At 38.2% G+C, this 18,292-nt stretch overlaps 1 protein-coding gene across 2 annotated transcripts in view; it reads left to right on the top strand.

The window, feature by feature from the left end:
* Nucleotides 1–18,292, top strand: part of NELL2 (neural EGFL like 2) — a 152,211-nt gene that overhangs the window by 33,177 nt on the left and 100,742 nt on the right. For both annotated transcript variants that reach the window (XM_064448215.1, XM_064448205.1), the window contains 6 exons: nucleotides 1,239–1,412; nucleotides 1,520–1,616; nucleotides 5,606–5,678; nucleotides 5,856–5,938; nucleotides 6,986–7,114; nucleotides 8,395–8,497. In XM_064448215.1, the coding sequence (XP_064304285.1) occupies nucleotides 1,239–1,412; nucleotides 1,520–1,616; nucleotides 5,606–5,678; nucleotides 5,856–5,938; nucleotides 6,986–7,114; nucleotides 8,395–8,497 (659 nt within the window). The remainder of the gene's footprint in view (nucleotides 1–1,238; nucleotides 1,413–1,519; nucleotides 1,617–5,605; nucleotides 5,679–5,855; nucleotides 5,939–6,985; nucleotides 7,115–8,394; nucleotides 8,498–18,292) is intronic.

Raw genomic sequence — 18,292 nt, 5'->3', positions numbered from 1 at the left:
GGAAGGAGATGTGTGCAGTGAGCCCAACCTCCTCCTAGAGACAATGATTGTACAAGATGGTTTTGATTTGGTCTCATCTTCTTTTGAAAACAGCAGTCATTGTCTTGTCTGTTCTTTAATATAGATAGCCTGTTAAAATAAACTACATCACCCTAAAACACATGTACACTCAGATTACAAACCACTGTCGTGCCTGATTGCAGATGTAGTGGCAAAAATAGACAAAAAATTGTCTATTTTTCTTCCAGTTGTTGTGCATCTCACCACATACTATGTTATTTTCCTTGCTTTTTAGCTGTAGGTTGCATATGATTCTTAGAGAATCTCAGTTTCTGTTTTTCTTTCCTGTTTTAAAAGAATTCATGGGGGGGGACTTTAAAAAGAAACTTAGAAGACAAATGGTTTTCAAGCCTGTTCCCAGAAGAGGTCTGATATGCAAGAAATAGGTCTGTCTAAGCACCAAGTTTGGTTATGGGGTGCTTTTTAAATTGATCTGCTGGAATTTCACCAGCAAACCTTGTGTTTGTAATCTGCAAGTCTCATGTAAGGTGCACTTATCTTGGTACAGCTGCAGTGCTGGTTTTTTACTGTGTATAGACACACGTATGTGTATGTATGAGCATGTGTGTATATATACACACACACACACCATAAATACACATAATTGTTTAACAGAGCAAATATGTACACATATATAAATTGTTCTGAAAAGTTAGCACTTCTTATTTTTGTATTTCTTTGGAGAGATTTCATTGCAAAATGAAAGGAGGTGTTAACAGTATATCTGAAAGCAAACAAAGCAGTGTCCAGTCTCAGTTCTTGCTTACTTCCCTGGTTTGTAATGGCTAATGATGTCCCTATCACAAAACTTGATGTTGTCTTCTGTGCATTCATGCCTTCCAAGTATCCTTACTGTGCTTTCAGGTTATGAGGCAATTATTCAAAATAGGGTAATTATATTTCCAATCAGATCATGTTACGGAAAATAGTGTTGCTAGAGGAAAAAAAATTGGCTTGGAATCTTGTGTGCTTACATGAAAGTTGGAACCTGCTGTTATGTGTTATTGAGAAGAAGGATGCAGTGCAATTCTGGAAAGTGTTTATTTTCACCTTTGTATCCCCTCGCTTGTCTTTCCCCCTCTTTTAAATAGTTCCTGCATGATAATGAGTTGTGTTATATAAAATGTTGCTGTGCTGATAAGAATGGTCCATGACATGATGGTGCATTTACGGTACAGGTACCTGGAGCTGGAAAGCAGCGGTCATCGAAATGAAATCAGGTTGCATTATCGTTCAGGCAGTCATCGCTCCCACACAGAAGTATTCCCATACATTTTGGCAGATGATAAATGGCACAGGCTTTCCTTAGCAATCAGTGCCTCTCACTTGGTTTTACATGTGGACTGCAATAAGTAAGTAGAGTGTTGTTTTAGAAGAAGTTGTCACATTTGGAGCATTCCAGCTCTGAGTAAACGAAATGATAACAACTTGGGACTTCATTTTTCCCCTTGCTTTTCAGAATTTATGAAAGAGTTGTGGAGAAGCCCTTCATGGACTTACCTCTGGGTACAACCTTTTGGCTGGGACAGAGGAATAATGCACATGGTTATTTTAAGGTATGCATTCCCTGAAAGGAAAAGAGTGAACCTAAAAAAAAAAAAAATTAAGGGATTGGAGCATCTTTCATATGAGGAGAGGCTGAGAGAGCTGGGATTGTTTGGCCTAGAGAAGAGAAGGCTCAAGGGGATCTCATCAATGTGTGCAACTACCTGAATGTGTGGGGGAAATGAAGATGAGGGATCCAGACCCTTCTCAGTAGTGCCCATTGACAGGCCAAGAAGCAATGGGCAAAACCTGAAACACCTGAAATTCCATCTGAACATAAGAAAGTAGTTCTCCTGTGTGTTCGGTCAGAGTAAGACTACTATGGAGATATTCAAAAGCCATTCAGATTCAGCCCTGGGCAACCTGCTGTGGCTGATCCTGCTTGAGCAGGGGAGTTGGAGTAGATGATCTCAGGAGGTGCTTCCCAACCTCAACCAGCCTGTGCTTCTGTAATCATAACACAGTTCTTAGGGCCGTGTGTTGTGTATCAGCATATCAGATGCAGTATTCCACCAAACTGTACTTCACTAAATAAAATTGCAGAAACAGATGTGTAGGGCTCAGTGTCACCAAATGACACAACAACAGCAGGCTAATACAAGGAAAGGTAAATGGCCAAGTGCAATAGAATTCCAGGAAATGAATGGTCAGGTTATTGTCTGTTTCATAGCTAGATGCATTTTTTGTGTGTCATAGAACACTACAGTCTAGGAAACTCCAGTTTCATTGCTTCTGTAGGATTTAGATTTCATCACAATATCTTCTCAGCTCAGAAATGAATGAGATGAGTAGCATCAATGAAGAGAATGCTTTTTCCTCCAGAGGAATAATATTTGTACATGCTTTTTGCTTACTGCTTCTGCTTTAACATGTATATAAAGCAAGAAACTGGTGTATAGCAAGATTGAAAAAGTGAAGGCTATGTTGAACTGGAGTGTAAATTTTGGTACCTCTGAGTCCATTAGGTAGCACTCGTTGGTCACAGCCACTATCTGGTTTGGCGTCAGTCTTCTCTGGAGCTGCTCTAACAAATGAGGGCGTCCCGGTGGATGCTTTCCACACTGCAGTCCCATTTTCCTCCCAGTAGGCATCTTTTTACTTAAGCTGTAAAACAGAATTGATGATGTTGATCACAGACCCAATCACTTTTTAAAATATGGCCTGCTAAATCTTTTTTCCAGCATAAAACACTTTGACTATGGTTTTCACAGCAATCAGATTTTGGGTGTTGAAATACTGTTTGCTATACTTAAATGCTAATTTATGTCCTTGTTGTGTATGAACTACAGAGGTCCAGTGGGGCACTCAGATGTGAAAGCTGAAGCATGACTTTGTTTTATTTGTCAATTCAATATGTGTTTCCTCCAAAAGACTAGGAGGATGTTTGCTAAATAAGCAGCACAATTATATTTCTTGTTTAAATAAAGAGTTGATTCCAAGAATAAGATCAGAAAATATTAACGCATTGCTTAAACTGATCTCAGATACACTTCATTTATTCAACATGCTTATAGTTAACACTTTTTAAAAATATTCCTTTTATTTTTTTGTGCCAGCTCAGTTTTTGACTTGAGTCCATTCTTTTTTCCAAATTGTAGTCACTGTGAAGAAGCTCATTAGGTGTAGAAAAATAAATACCCCAGTAGTGGACTGTATTTTTTCGCTTATTTCTTTCAAGAAAGATAAAATTAAACAAAATATGTGGAGAATTTTGCCTCAGTTACAAATATAAACCAAATTAACAGAAATACAGAAATGGATAGCTGTTAAAAGAGGATCAATACAGCCAAAATATACTGTGCAAAGTGTTTGCTCTAGCATAATATAGTACCAATGGTCAAACTGCATCTGAAATTGAAAATAACACTATTGTACAGGAAATTCATCAGTTTGGAAGATGAGGACTTTCAATGCTACTTAGTGTTTTGGAGAGTCTATATCAACTCTACTTATTATAGACTTGATATAGGAGTTGTGGGGCAACTCCTACACATCTGATTTTGAGGTCCAGCTGCTTAACTATTTCTAAAAATCAGGCTGCTTTGAGTGGATTAAATGGATTGTCCACAGGGGTCAAGGTACTCAAAGTCATTAGTGACTCTGAAAAAGATTTTATTTGGCTATATCTTATTTTGAACCTAATGTTGCTGCACTAAACCAACATGCCGGCAGGCATAGTCACACTGGGATATATTTGTACCTGTTTCACTTTAAGGTCTGAAGTCTGAGAGTGCAAATCTGGCTAATTTCTGGTGCCATGTAACTTCTCTTTGTACCTAGCATCCAGCAGTGTGTTAATTTGAACCACTAGTTTCTTTAGGGGCCTGTGCAAAGCCTCTCATGTACTGTCATGAGGTCCTGATTTGGGAGCCTAGGTGGGCTAGATGTCACAGCTCCTTGTTGTTACTTTGGGAGAATGAGAAGGAACCTGAATTCCTGGTGAGTGGCAGAGTCAGCTCGTATCACAGCTGATGCATGATGAATAAAACTTCTCAAATAGTTGGAGGAGCTTTACTGTTGGTTAATAGCTAAATGATATCAGTACTTGCCAGTGTGTTCAGTGAAGAGAGTTTCAAACTTGAATGGGTTGGACCTTGCCATTCCTCCTTTTCATGAAAATGCCATAACTTGGGTCGACATGAGTTTGAAGTTGATGACACTGAGGAAGGAAGGGCAGAGAAATTAACACAGTGAGCTTTTTGGTGTGCTCCTCAAAGAGGTCTTTACTCCTGACTTCCAAAACATGTGCTGTGAGAGGTCCTTATGTGGAGCTCTGTCTCAGGCACGCCTATTTTTTCACTGTTAGCTAATTGCTGCAGCGCCTTGTGCAGCACTGGAGAGCATCCAGTTGTCCTAGATCGTAGCTTTATTATTAAGGGAGAAAGGTAGGCATGGTACCTACGTACCCTCGTAGTTGCCCTCCAGTAACACCTCCTTTCCTCTGTAGGTCACTTAGGTTGCTGAGTCACCCCGTGTCATTCACTTGAGGTCAAAATGCTGGTTCATTGACTTTGCAACGTCGGTATTGAATGCCCTGTGTATGTGGATGAAATGTGGACTTTAGCATTTAGTTCGCATTGTGTTCTTAGTGTCATGAAACATTCTATTCATAAACATGCTAAAGCATCTTGTAATTATTTTGCTTTTCCTCCTAAGAAGGAGCTTTGTAGAGGCAGGGAGGGAGTCATGGATGAAAGGGACTTCTGGAGTGAATACGATAGGATGGCTCACTTTGAAATTGTTATTTGGCCTTTGCTTTTGGAGAGCAGCAAAGTGGCTGCTAATTATGTCTTAATGACTGAGGATGTAGGTAAAATCTGCCTGCAAGCATGGGATCTGTTCTTCTGGGTGAAACTGGCCCTTTCCAGATGGCATAGTTGAATTTAATGCTAAACTTCCCCTTCCCCTAAGTTCTTGCCAACATGTGACTGTGTAACAGACATGTAGTTTCTCAGCATTCTGCATACTTTATGAAAAGATTCCCATCGAAATCATAAAGGGTTTGCATGAATGTGTTTTTTCCTGACTTGTTTCTTTAATCTTCACTCCTATGTGACAGTCAGAGCTTAGTGAAAAATTTGCATTTTATTTAAGAGTGTTTCAAAGTAACAGAAACTGCAACTGGTTTTCAAATTACTTTTAAAGGTCATTTTCAAGCTTTTTTGCAATGGCTAACTAAAAATAAGAAAGAATTCAAACCAACCAAACTCTTGCCACACAATTACATCTTGACATTTAATCTTATGTCTTTAAAAATGATTCGGTTCTTATGTCTTTAAAAATGATTCAGTATGTCTGTATTTGTACATCTATCTATTTTACTTTCTCTTCATTCTTCTATCACTACATTGGGTCCAGGCAAGAAGCTATGTATTCATAAGTGTTGTTTTTATCAGGCAATTTTTCTATGTGGGCTTTAATGTTTTACATGGTGAATGAAAAACATAATTTTGACAGGTAAAAATAATGTATCTTTTTTTTTCTCTCCACTTATACATAGGGCATAATGCAAGATGTGCAATTACTTGTCATGCCTCAAGGATTTATTTCTCAATGCCCAGATCTTAATCGCAGTAAGTCTATTAATTCTCATACCATAAAATGAAAGGTGTGCTTTGTACCTACTTTCTGTCCTAGAAGCTTTCTTAAAACCTTGAGTTTCAGTGTATTGGCTGTCAACTTTGACATGACGGAACTTATTGTGAGTACATGGGGTTTTTTTAATTAATATACATATTTTGTTATTCCAGCATGCCCAACTTGTAATGACTTCCATGGGCTTGTGCAGAAAATTATGGAACTGCAAGACATTTTAGCCAAAACATCAGCTAAGGTAATGTTTACTAGGAGTCATGACATGGGAGAAACAAGGACTCTAAGGCTTTAATTGCTGTCTTTTTAGATTATTTGTGCATATGTGGGGATGTGCACGTGTGTGTGTGCAGAACATCCCTGCATGGTATGTTTATATGCATTTATATGTCTGTGCCTAGTGTCTCTACACACAAATTTCTGGTTCAGAGAGCTTTCTTGTGTTTTAGTACTTCTATAGAATCATATCTTTTAATAGTGAACAGAATCCAAATCCCTGAGCAAGAAAGGGCTCATAGATATTCAGGCTCTATCTGTTAGGCTAACAAGTCAATAAACCTAGAATGAAGTAGGTAACTGTTCTTATAGTGCTTATTGCAGCAAGACTTATCGGTCCAAGACTATTCTAGACCTGAGCTGCCAAAGGCGTGTTCAGACAAAATATATACAAGACAAGGAATTAAGAACCCAAAGCACTGTTGTCTTTTTTTTTTTTCCTCCTTAGAATATCACATCAAAATCATTCGTGTCTGCCAGTGAACATAGACTAGTCTTCTGGTTTTAAATATCAGTTCTTTAGATGTCTGCAGGAATGTTGTTACCTGGCTGATTTGATATGCAAATGTTAAAAATGCCTTGGTTGAAGGGGAGAAACAATTGCTAATTGTGTTGGTTTTGAGCTTTATCTCCAATTTTGCCTCTACTCAGATTCAGATCTTTTCTGCACAACCTAATATCTGCAAGCAGTTTATGCAGAGCAAGATTCTTGGTCAGTTCTCACATACAAAGATGGGAAATCAGAGGCCATAACCATCTTGACCTACTGCCTTTGTTTCGTGATGTCCCTGATGTCAGGGAAAGATGAAATGTATAGTGTCTTGCTTCTTAGCTTCCATCTGCAAATGACTGTTTAATCATATTGTATTTGACAATAATTGTTGTTTTGCATTTTCCTACACGTATTCTCTCATCTGCATGTTTGGTGATAAGGGGGACAGTTTCAATCATGTTTATACTAATGTGGAAACCATTTACAAATTCAAAACTTTTTTGTGAACTGTAAATACAGTTGTCCCAAGCTGAGCAGAGGATGAACAAGCTGGATCAGTGCTACTGTGAAAGGACCTGCACAATGAAAGGCATGACTTACAGAGAGTTTGAATCCTGGACAGATGGCTGTAAGAACTGCACTTGCATGGTATGGCTACACTTTGTGTGGAGGCTCAGGAACGCTAGTGCTTCCTCTGATTACAGTTTTATTGAGGCAAATAAATAGAAAATGTCCAGGTGTGTGCTAGGTAGTAACAACAGAGTGCCAGAAAACCTGTTCTAAATCTAAGGAATAATATTAATAAATGCATTTTTCTATTATTTCAGCAGTGCCAGCATGTGTAGCTCTCCTATAATTCATGTCACCAAAGGCAGATGCTATGCGACATACTTAACTCTCATGTTATTCCCATGCACTGAGTTGCAAATGGTTTCTCTGGATAATTAATTCCCTGCTTTTTATCACTATAAACACAGCCTTTTTCTTAGCAAATGATTTAATAGATCCCTTGTGCCTGATTCGCTTTAGTTGCCTTTGGTTACGTCTCAATAAGTAATAAAGAGTAAAATGTCAGGGTCATATGCATGCTCTGTTATATCACAAATGAAAAAGATTTGTTAGGTGGATGGAAGATTCCCAAAGGTATCACAACTCCAGAAGCAATTCCAAGTATCCTTTCAGGTACCAAGCCATGACGTCTTTGTTATTGTCAGTTCATTTAAAACTCATTAATTCCATTTGAACTCATGCCTAATCTAAAGGCCATTAGAAATTGGTGAAAAGGCCGTTGTTGTCTGTACTGCACCTTAGATTGATTTGCTGCTATCTATAATTTGCTAAATGGTTCTCCTTAGCTTAGTATGATTTTGATCTTAATATTTCTGGAGGGATGTTAGTTTTGCTTTTAGAGTTTTGTGGTTGATGAGAAGACTTAGTCCACAGTATTAAACCTGGCTGACAGCTATTTAAAATGTTTTGAATTTAGTGTTAAATGCATTATGCATTTTTGTCTCAGGTTTTTCTTGTAGCTATGGTATTATTACCTTTTAGAAATTTATTGTCTCTTATGTAAAAATCAAAATGTAGAGTATTCTTGTGTGAGGTTGTTATTTCACACTAATCTGTCAATTTGCTGCTGATTGGCAGAATGCTTTATCTCCAAATAGATTTGCCTCTAAAAAAAAAAAATCTTAGATCGTTATCATCTCAAAGAACACATCATACATGTCTGAAAGATTGCATGGATGATATTCTAAAGGTATAGTTTCTGTTCTTGTAGTTATTAAAAGAACCATGTTAAAATGTCTTTTTTTGGGTATTGTTAGAGAGTTCATTGCATTTAAAAATAGATGTTAAGCTCCTGTGTTTGAGAACATCTCTGCTCTTGCTAAATATAACTACCAGTTAAGCACCTTTTATTCTTCTAGAATGGTACTGTGCAGTGCGAGGCTTTGATTTGCCCCCTCTCTGACTGCCCGCTTAACTCTGCCCTGGCGTATGTGGATGGCAAGTGCTGCAAAGAATGTCAATGTAAGTTTTGCTGCAGTGCTTCCTTCTAATGAATATTTTGAAATCTGTAAAGAAAATTAACCTTTCGGTAAACATGTCAGTGAAAGAACTGGTCAGGAAACGAAATATTTCGGTTAAGGAACGAGGGAATTTACAGTTCTTTGAAATATTTTGGGAAATCAATAACCAGAAATTTTTCATTTTCAGTTGCAGGTATTTTTTAATTTTAGTTGTGTTTGGGTTTTTCTTTTTTTAAACATAAATATTTTTATCAATGTTTTTTTTAAAAAAAGTTATTTAAAAAACTTTCTGCTGTTTTCTGTAGTCTATCTTTAAGACCAAACTGCTAGAAATTCACGAACGATTGTCTAGTGTTTGTTTTGACCAGTGTTTCTAACACCTCTATAGAAAGAAGAATGTACTTTCAACCTTACGTTGTAGTGCTAGAAATAGGGGTTCAGATTTATGATTCTTCTGCTGTAATTAAGGGAAGAGAAAACTCATACTAGACCCAAGAGACCAACAAAAACCAGACACCTAGAAATATTCTTTCACAAAAGGTCAGGCAGAATTATACAGGGAAACTGGATAGAGGTAATTTAATATTGTCATTTAAGATAGGTATAAAACCTATTGGTTTTATAGTATTTTGGTTTTGTTGCAAAAAGGGCCAGAGAAGGGGGATTTTGGGTAATCACTGTCTAGATGGTGTATATATATTTCAGGTTGATTATGGGTATGTATCACACATGTGATGGTTATTTTTTTTAGGTTAGGGTGGAATCCATTCTTGAAATTGAGCATGAGATGCACACACTTATTTATTCTGTAAATGTTGAGATTTTTCTGTGTGGTTTCATCACTCTTCTACTGCTGTATAAAACTTCTTACAGAGTACAGAAAAGTATAGAACTGTTTAAAATGACACGTTGTAAGATAAAATTCAGGAAGACGTTTTGTACTCCATTGATCTTGCTCCCTTAGGAGTTTATTAATATTTAATTGTGTTAGAAGTTACACAAACCATCCTATTTTATGAAACCTTACTAACTTACTCGAGTAGATTAATTCTAATTGAGAGGAAATGAGAATTCAAATACTTTTTTTTTTTTTAACCAGCTACACAGAATGTCCATGCATATTAGATGGCTTAGGGAATTGGTAAGTCAGGGATGTGAGATGTGTGGTGTTCAAGCCTCTATTTGGATCTTTAACTGTTGGCAGAGTTTGAAAACCTGATAACCTGATCCTCTGACGTATGTTTTTTGTAATGTACTGCCTGTGAGTTGAGTTGGGAATTCTCCTTCCAGTTGTTTATGGGGAAGTGCTCACATCATAAGACTTCTTAAGAAGTTGTTTTTCTTGGGAGTCTTGACAAAGGTCAAAAAATGTGAATGGGCATACGGACACTGACCTCGTCATACAGCATTACTACTTCTCCTTCCAATTAAGATATGGTTCTGGTACAGCATACTGTGAAGTTTACTCTGATATTGCCTTTTTGATATTCTTAACGTTATAGAAAGGCTTTTAGCTTCCAGTGTTGTTAATTTGATGCCAGTACATAATTCAACTTGTAACTAATGTGCACACATATAACTCTCTTGACAAATACCAGAAAAATGATTAGATTTTAAAAAAATTTTGAAAAATTATTCCTAATTTCATCTAGGTTATTTAAAGTGCCATTTAAAAAAAAAAAACCAACAGCTTTTTAAGTGGCCAACTCCCTGGAACCAAAGGATGGATAGTGTAAATTGGAGTCCCATTGACAAGGTAGTTAATTTCCAGTGAAAGAGTGTAAACACTGGAAGCTAGAGGCAATGGAGACTGCAGGACCCTCACTTATTCTCCAGGCCAGTTTGGTGGAACTGCTGCATTCTCACTGAGTTCATATGTATGTGCCAGCTGTACCCTGTCTTCTTGGTGTCTTCAGCTCAAGGTCTGAGCTGATTGAGGTCAGTGTGCTCATTGACCACGGTTCTTGCTCAAGGGTTCAAAGCTGAGTTCCTCATTTGGATGGGTTCTGAGAATAACTTTTTTGTTCTCAGTTCTTAGAACAATATCAGGAGATGTGTCATCTGACTAGATTATGTAGAACAAACACATATGGTTTATAACTGGGAAAGCAGTTGATTAGGGTGTGTTGCTTAAGGAGCCACTATCCTTAGTGTTGAACAATCAATCATAAATGCTGAGGAAAAAGTGGTGCTAATACTGTTCTTTAGCAGAGTTTGCTATTTGTTTCAAGACAGAACATAGAATCATAGTAGCACAGAATGGTTCGGACTGGAAGGGACCTTAAAAGGTCATCTAGCCTGAACCCCACTGCAGTGAGCAGGGACATCTTCAAATAGGTCAGGTTGCTCAGAGCCCCGTCCAACCTGACCTTGAATGTTTCCAGGGATGGGGCATCTGCCACCTCTCTGGGCAGCCTGTTCCAGTGTTTCACCACCTTCATTGTAAAAAAAATTTTCCTTATATCTAGGACATGAATGTCAGCCCAACGTTTAAATATTGGATTGTGCAGCTTTATTGTATCTTTTTGTATGACATTTCTTCAACACTGGAGGAATTTCAGCACAACTGACTTTTCATGTTTTTTTCTGAAATACTTAGTTCAGGGAAGAACACTTAGTAAGGAATGTTGTGGGGTTTGTGTTTTGGTTTTTGGTGTTTGCTGGTGGACTTTTTGTTTGTTTTGTTGCTTGTTTGTTTTTTAACCATTATTGCTTTGACTGTGGTTCTTCTTGTGAGCCAAAATAAACCAATAGTAACAAACCCTGACCTTCTCCCCTAACTCTGTACCTTTGAGGACATTCAGACAACTTGTTCTGTTTTGTCTTGTGTGAAGGTCGATGCTGCTGGCATAAGAAATGGCAATGCATGCAAATTATCATTGTGCTTTCCATTAGCTGTAATGGGCTAAAAGAAGCAATGATCATCCAGGGCACATAAATTGGCCAATATGTTGGATATATGTGTCAGCTACAGAAAAACTATTCAACACAAAATTCAGTCAAGCTACCAGAGCATACATCTTAGATCAATGGGAGCTTCCTGTGGAGAATTGTTTGGAGCTGGAAAGCAGACACCGCTTTCCTTTCTATTCCCAATGCAATTTTAAACCTATCCAAGAAAGTATGTGCAAGAGATCATTAAATTCTTTTATCCTCTGCAGAGACAAATGCATTGTGTGGTGATAGGCACTGGTATGAATTGGGGAGAGATTAAGCTCCCCTACCGACCCTATAAACTATTGCTTTAGACCACGGACTTGGCTTAAGAAGTACAAGGACAAGTTCATTTATTTTAAGTGAATCGTGGAAGGACTGCCAATGTCTTAGTAGCTGAGACAATTGCTACTTGGTCAGCAAATCTTTTTATGGCAACTTTTTTATTAGTTGGTGTATTAACAGGCATCATTTCCAATAGCTATGTGTTGTATGTACTTTTTTTAAATGGAGCCAGTGTATTTTTAACAAACCAGCTGATTTTAATTTTTTTAAGACCCAAAGTGATATTTGTACCATTACCTGGTGCAATAATAATTCCCATCATCAAAGACCGACCTCCAGGAAGCAACTGCTCTGTTCTCATCACTATCCTCCTCCTAGTGACATTGCAGATACTTATAGACCTAATCCCAAACTATTTACATCTATCCCAACAGATTTCAGTGGAGGTAAAATCTGAGTCATTATGTTCAAATCTGCAGGCTGTGATTTTTCCATGCACTTGTTTTATTCTGAAACAAGACATTTGTTGGTTTTCTGGTACATTGGAGCCAAATCCACACTCTAACACAAGTATTTTAAGCAACTGTGAGAAGCATAGGGCTGTACTGGATCAGCTCACACTTCTGTTGCTAGTAGGCATGGAAAGAGAGCATATGAAGGGGTTATATAACTTGGGAAGGATTTTTGAACTAAATCATTAAAACACAAATATGGACATGGTAGCTTTTATGCATCGGTTTCTTATACAGTGATTTGTCTTGCTAGCTTACAGAAACTTTTAATTTTATAACTAAAATTGAGAAGAGTCTCCCTTTTGCTTTTCATGATGCATTGATTTTTCCCCAAAGCTATGCATTCTTCTGCAAGCTCCAGCTCTTGTAGCCCTGCTGACACAGAGAGAAGGAGCTGTGAAAGCCTATCTGCTTCTCATTTGCACAGCAATTGACCAGCAGCAAGAGTGCAAAATTTTTATCTAGAAACTTAAGCAATATTGATTAAGCTTCCTCTGAAATGAATCATTTATCCAGGTGGATTGAAGCATTATGGCTTTACGCCTGTGCTGCTCACTATGTTTCATCTTTTCACAAAATTCCCACCTTTATTCCAGGCTGAAGGAGTGGCACCATCTTGGCTTAGGCAAGGTACATCTGTGGCAGTGTGGCATGCCGGCCCCTGATACTCATGCAAGTGCTGGAGAAGCTTCTCCTGCATTCAGTGTGGCCCAGAGAAGAGGCTGAAGCTCCAAAACGATTGAACAACAGGATTAGTGAGTGCTGACTGAACAGGCCACCTTCTCCTTGCAGTAAATCAGAAGAAGGAGCAGTCTGGAAACTGAAAAGCAGCTCCAGCACGGCATGAGTCTGAGGGCTTGTGGGCTCAGGGCCACAGAGCAGGCATTGGTACTGGAGGAAGAAGAGGCATTTTCTAGCAGTGAAGCAATGATTAGTCATTTATCATAGCTTTTTTAAAAAAATGCACACTTTAGGATATAAAGGAGAAGGAACATTCTGGCTAATGAAAAAAATTAGTTGCTTTTTGGTTATAAATATTTACGTGTGGCTTTTTAAAGATACAAGTGCAAATAGAGCATAAGTTCTGTTATTTTGAGATGTTTTTTTAATATGAAAAATCAGATAAATTAGCCTACTTCAGAATAGTACTAAAAGATATTTGGAATATAGCTGGCATTGGATTATTTCCTAGAGCAGTGTTATTTATTATAACCTCCTGTAGTCAGCATGCAGAACTTCTGAATTTTATTTAGCGTTTAGCAGAATAGTGTCCATTCAGCCTATGCTTTCTGGATTTTCTGTGCTGAAATGATTCACATCAACCTTATTTCTCAGGCTTTTGAATCACATACAATGATAGTATCACATTATAATGACAGATAAAAAGCATTCTATACACACTTGTACTACAGAGATGAATTATGCTGTACTTTACTGCATGTTTACACCATTTTATTACTTTGGCGTCTGTGTCTTCAAAAGAAAGGCAGTATTTTTATTCATTTAGAAATAGGACACAAATAATTTCTCTAAAGAAATATTTTTGATGGGAAAAAAATTTGTGTCCTTGAACTCATGTAGGTCAATAAAATCAGTGGAGCTATTTTGGATTTACAAAGCTATAGTGAAAAAGCATAATTGATGCGTGTATCATTTGTGAATCCAGCATAGCTCCTACAATCTGAGTCTCACAGGATGGCTGAGGTTGGATGGCACCTCTGGAGGTCATCTGGTCCAACCCCCCTGCTCAAGCAGGGCCACCCAGAGCTGGTTGCCCAGGACTGTGTCCAGACAGCTTTTGAATATCTAAACAGATGGAGACTCCAGAACCTCTCTGGGCGACCTGTGCCAGTGCTCAGTCACCCTCACTGTGAAAAAGTGACTTCTTATGTCTAAATGGAACTTCATGTGTGTTAATTGATGCCCATTGCCTCTTGTCGTGTCACTGGGCACCACTGAGGACAGTCTGGCTCCCTCCACTTCGTTCCCTTCCATCAGGCGTTTGCACATGTTGGGAAGTTCTCCTCAGATTCTTCCCTTCTCCGGGGAGCGTAACGTCTCAGGAAGCTGAGCATTGAGACACCTTTAGAATGTTTTGGGGCCTTTCCTGTGATGAACTCAAAGCCAGCTGAAGACAGTGGAAAGACTCCCCTGGGCTTTTGTAGGCAGGGCCAATCTCACTGTTGACCCTAGCTGCTCAGTCGCTGCTGTTTTCCATGGTGAAGCTATAGAAATTTTCAAACTACTCTTACACCATAGCAATATATTTGGTTTGTATCTGTTATATATCCAATGGCAGAATTGTCAGGGGCTTTTCGCTGCAGAGCTTCTAGTCTCCAATGACCTTCGTTTTTTGTAAGCTGAGCAGTATACCTCCATCAAAAGGGAAACGCTGAGTCTTTTCACTCGTAGTTCCCTTCTGAGCAGGAAACTCACTCCTCATATGTCTGTTGTTCTGTGTAAATTAAAATACAGCTTAGAGTAATTGGACTTCTCAGAATATTTTGCTTCTATGTTTCCTTTCCGCCTTCCCACATCCTTTGAATTTCATTGTTCTGTGTTAGCAGAGGAGGGCTGGGGGAATCGTTTCACTGTGCCTCAGTCAGATGTTTCATGCATCAAAGTGCAGCTCCCTCCTACATGAGTGGCTTTTTAGTTATTCTGGACCCCATGCATTATGGATCTCCACTGGAAGACTCTAGATCTGGAGGCAATGTATCAGTAGATGAGGAGAATTCCAGTTAATGGTAAAGTGATCTAGTTTTAGTCTTACTGTGTGCCTGAGGAATTAATTATAAACTAAAGTATGCTTAAGAAAATCCTTATTCATTAAAATACATTACACTGAACGTATAGTAATTTGCACTAAAGAAGAAATTTGAAACATAATATTGATAATTTTATTGTTAGAGAATCAAATATATTTTTTTTACATGGCAAATTTTGCTATAGGCTGTGCTCTGCTCTCCCCTGCTGCTCTTATAACCCATTTCATTGAGGCTTTCTGGGAAAAGAACCTATTCTTTTCTATTCCTTTCTCATTATGTTCTTACCAGGAGTTCACAAAATATAAACTACCTGCAGTGTATTATTATTTTAGTTTATTTCCAGTGCAAATAAAACATTAACATATGTTAGATATGAATATTTTGGCTTTCAGACAGCTGGGAGTGGACAGATTGGCAGTGTTCCAGTCTCAAATAAGTTACTACCCTGACTTTAGTAATGTTGATTTCACCAGAATTTGCTTAGTCAGGTGGCTATGAAATAATAATTTTAAAAATTCTGGTTCTATGTATAGTTACAAAAATCATCTAGGATATGTGGGTGTTCACATGGCTAGGCATTGATTTCAGTATGTTTGTCCTCACCAGTGATGTGCTAATGTCACTCTTCATCTGCATCATTGGAGTGCAGGTCTTTGTTTGGTTTTTTTTTTTGTTTGGGATTTTTCTTCTCTCTGGTCCTGTAACCAGGAGCACATTGCCAAATCAGCAGCTTGTACCTGATGTTCTAGGTACAGCCTAGAGCTTCTCCTCTGCAGACCTTGCAAATTTCTGTAGTACCAGTAACAATGATCTTTAATGTGTTCAGAAAAGAGCAGAACTTGGCTTTAGCTGAAAACCCCAAAACTGCAGTTTTTGGACAAGGTCAAAGAAAAGTAGCAAGTTGGAGGTAGAGAGCACTTCATGGAGCTGGCTGGAGCAAAGTAGCAAAACCCACCCAACCAAATGAAATTCATGGCTTGCTGAGACCCAGTTTTTAAAGACCAGTTTGCACCCGATGTACTCTTATTCATGACAGGATTGCCACGTCAATGAGGGTCACCTGGGTGGAAAGTTGGCCTAGGGGAGACACTGGTAAGAGCCATGGGAATGTAAATGAAGGTACACATACTGTTTTCTTTCAGTGCCTATGTCATGTGAAAAATGGGAAGGTTGTGAAGGCTGAAACTCAATAAATAAAATACTGAAAAAACCCACCACAAAACTGTCAATAATGTGATCTTATTTTCCTGGCAGTCTAAGGAAGGGATGGTAAACTATGGGTGAAGTTGAGTCAGTGAGATTAATATAAAACGAGGTATCCTGTTATCCTTTGTTTGTCTTTTCATAAAGATAATGATTTAAAGCAGTGGCTTTCAGTCTTTTGGACTGCAGAAGTTTGAATTTTTTTCAGTGGAAACGTGTAGGGAATAAAGCCTTCTACTGCTCGGTTAATTCTCTTAGCCAGCAATTCCAGATATCTTAAGTGTGATGTATAGACCTCCAGGCTGTTATTGATCACAGTTTCTACATCTGTCAGCTCATAAAATATGTTTGGTTTCAATAATGGCCACTTTGTCCCATGTGAGACACAACTTTAAAATTGAAATCTCAGCAGATAGGGTGTAACAGTCCTTTCTCATACTTTCCTCATCTGTTCCTTTCAAAACAATCATTGCAGTCCTCTCTATTTGAAGAGTTTCTGCTACTTGCTACTGCTACAGCCCTTCATCTGCAGTGATTCTCATGTTTTTGTATGACGGTTCCACATCTTTGCCAATATCAAGAATGTTTTTACTAATTTTTGCCTTTTTGGGGGGTTTTATTTGGTACCAGTTTACTGGTATATATAAGTATACTTATATATAGTAGTGTTACAATGGTATTACAGTGACATCATTGTTTGATGTTATGAATTGGGGCAGAAAACGCCTGATTTGGATTATCAGATTTTTTTTTTACCCTATCCCAAAAGCAAAGCAAGAAATTATGCTTAACTCTTCTGGAAAATAGACACATACCTTTTTTTTCTACGAGGAGTACTTCAAATACTTTGAAGGTAGAGAAGATGAATTGGCGTGATTCTCCCTGTATCATTATTACTTTGACAGAGAGATGTAAATTCAGGTATTATTTCCTTAAGATGTTTCTTCAGGTTATATTCATATTCACCAAAGTTCAGCATCCTCTCTAGGCACATATTAGGGGCTTGTGAAGAGGGAGGTTTTTTTGTAGATATTTCCATCATGACATATCCAGAAGTTTTGTTAGATCCTCACAGCACCTAATGAGAAATCAAATCTGAGTATAGCATAGAAGAGGTAACAATCTTGCATACGGTTGTTGTGAAGTTCTCAGGCAGGCTTCTTAATAGTAGTAGAATATGACTTCAGAACGCTTAAATCTTGTCCATGGTCTTCTGTGGCGCTGTATGTTTAGAGCTGGTAGGTATGGTTTAAGCGCCTAACCACAAATTTTTCATTTTACTGACTTCACCAGTTCAACCATCTTGATTCATACATTTGTACCTTTGTTCCTGTTTCCAGTGTGACATCTTGGGTCCTGTGAGAACTCAGTGGACATAACATGTTGATTCTTACATTGTGAGCAAACAGATTAAAAATCCTCACCTTGGCTTCTGCTGTAGTCTGAAACTTGTCTGTGTGTACCTTGCATCTTTTATTATCTGGGAAGCTATTTAGCAGTACTGTTTGAAGCAAGTCGTAATCATTCTTTCTTTTCTCGCTGACAATTGATCATGACAGCAAGAGCCCTGTCCTTCATTCTTTCCAATAAAATTCCTTGTTTTGAAGTCTAACCTCTTCTAAACTTATGTGGACAGATATCAAGGTCTGTTAAATAAAATCCTAAGGTGACTGTTGAAACAAAATATCTTGTGGAACAGAAGAAGCTCTCTCCCTTGAAGAATGATAGCCCGTTGAATTTCCCCTCCCCTGCCCAGTGTGCCTCCCCCACCCCTCCACCCCACCCCCCAGAAAAAAAGCTTAAAGGTCATATTGCAAAGCAATCTGGATGATGCTGTTTAGAGTGCAGTTCTGAACAGACCATGACTGATTTGGAAGTAGGTAAATGCGGTGAGCAAATTTATTTAAGTAGCTGTACTTGTTATCACTATTAATTGTTTGTATTATGGTACCTTTAAAACCCTGCTGTTGTGAAGAGCCATCAGTCTAGTTACTCTATGCACAAAAGCCAGTCCTCTGTTCTGCAGGGTTTGACAATTTAAGTGTAAGAGAAGAGATGAGACACTGGATATAGAGCCAAAGAGGTGGGGAGAGT

Source organism: Phalacrocorax carbo, chromosome 1 (assembly GCF_963921805.1).
Source record: "Phalacrocorax carbo chromosome 1, bPhaCar2.1, whole genome shotgun sequence".
In the NCBI taxonomy this organism is placed as follows: Eukaryota; Metazoa; Chordata; class Aves; order Suliformes; family Phalacrocoracidae; genus Phalacrocorax; species Phalacrocorax carbo.
This window is presented reverse-complemented; position numbering and strand designations above follow the sequence as displayed.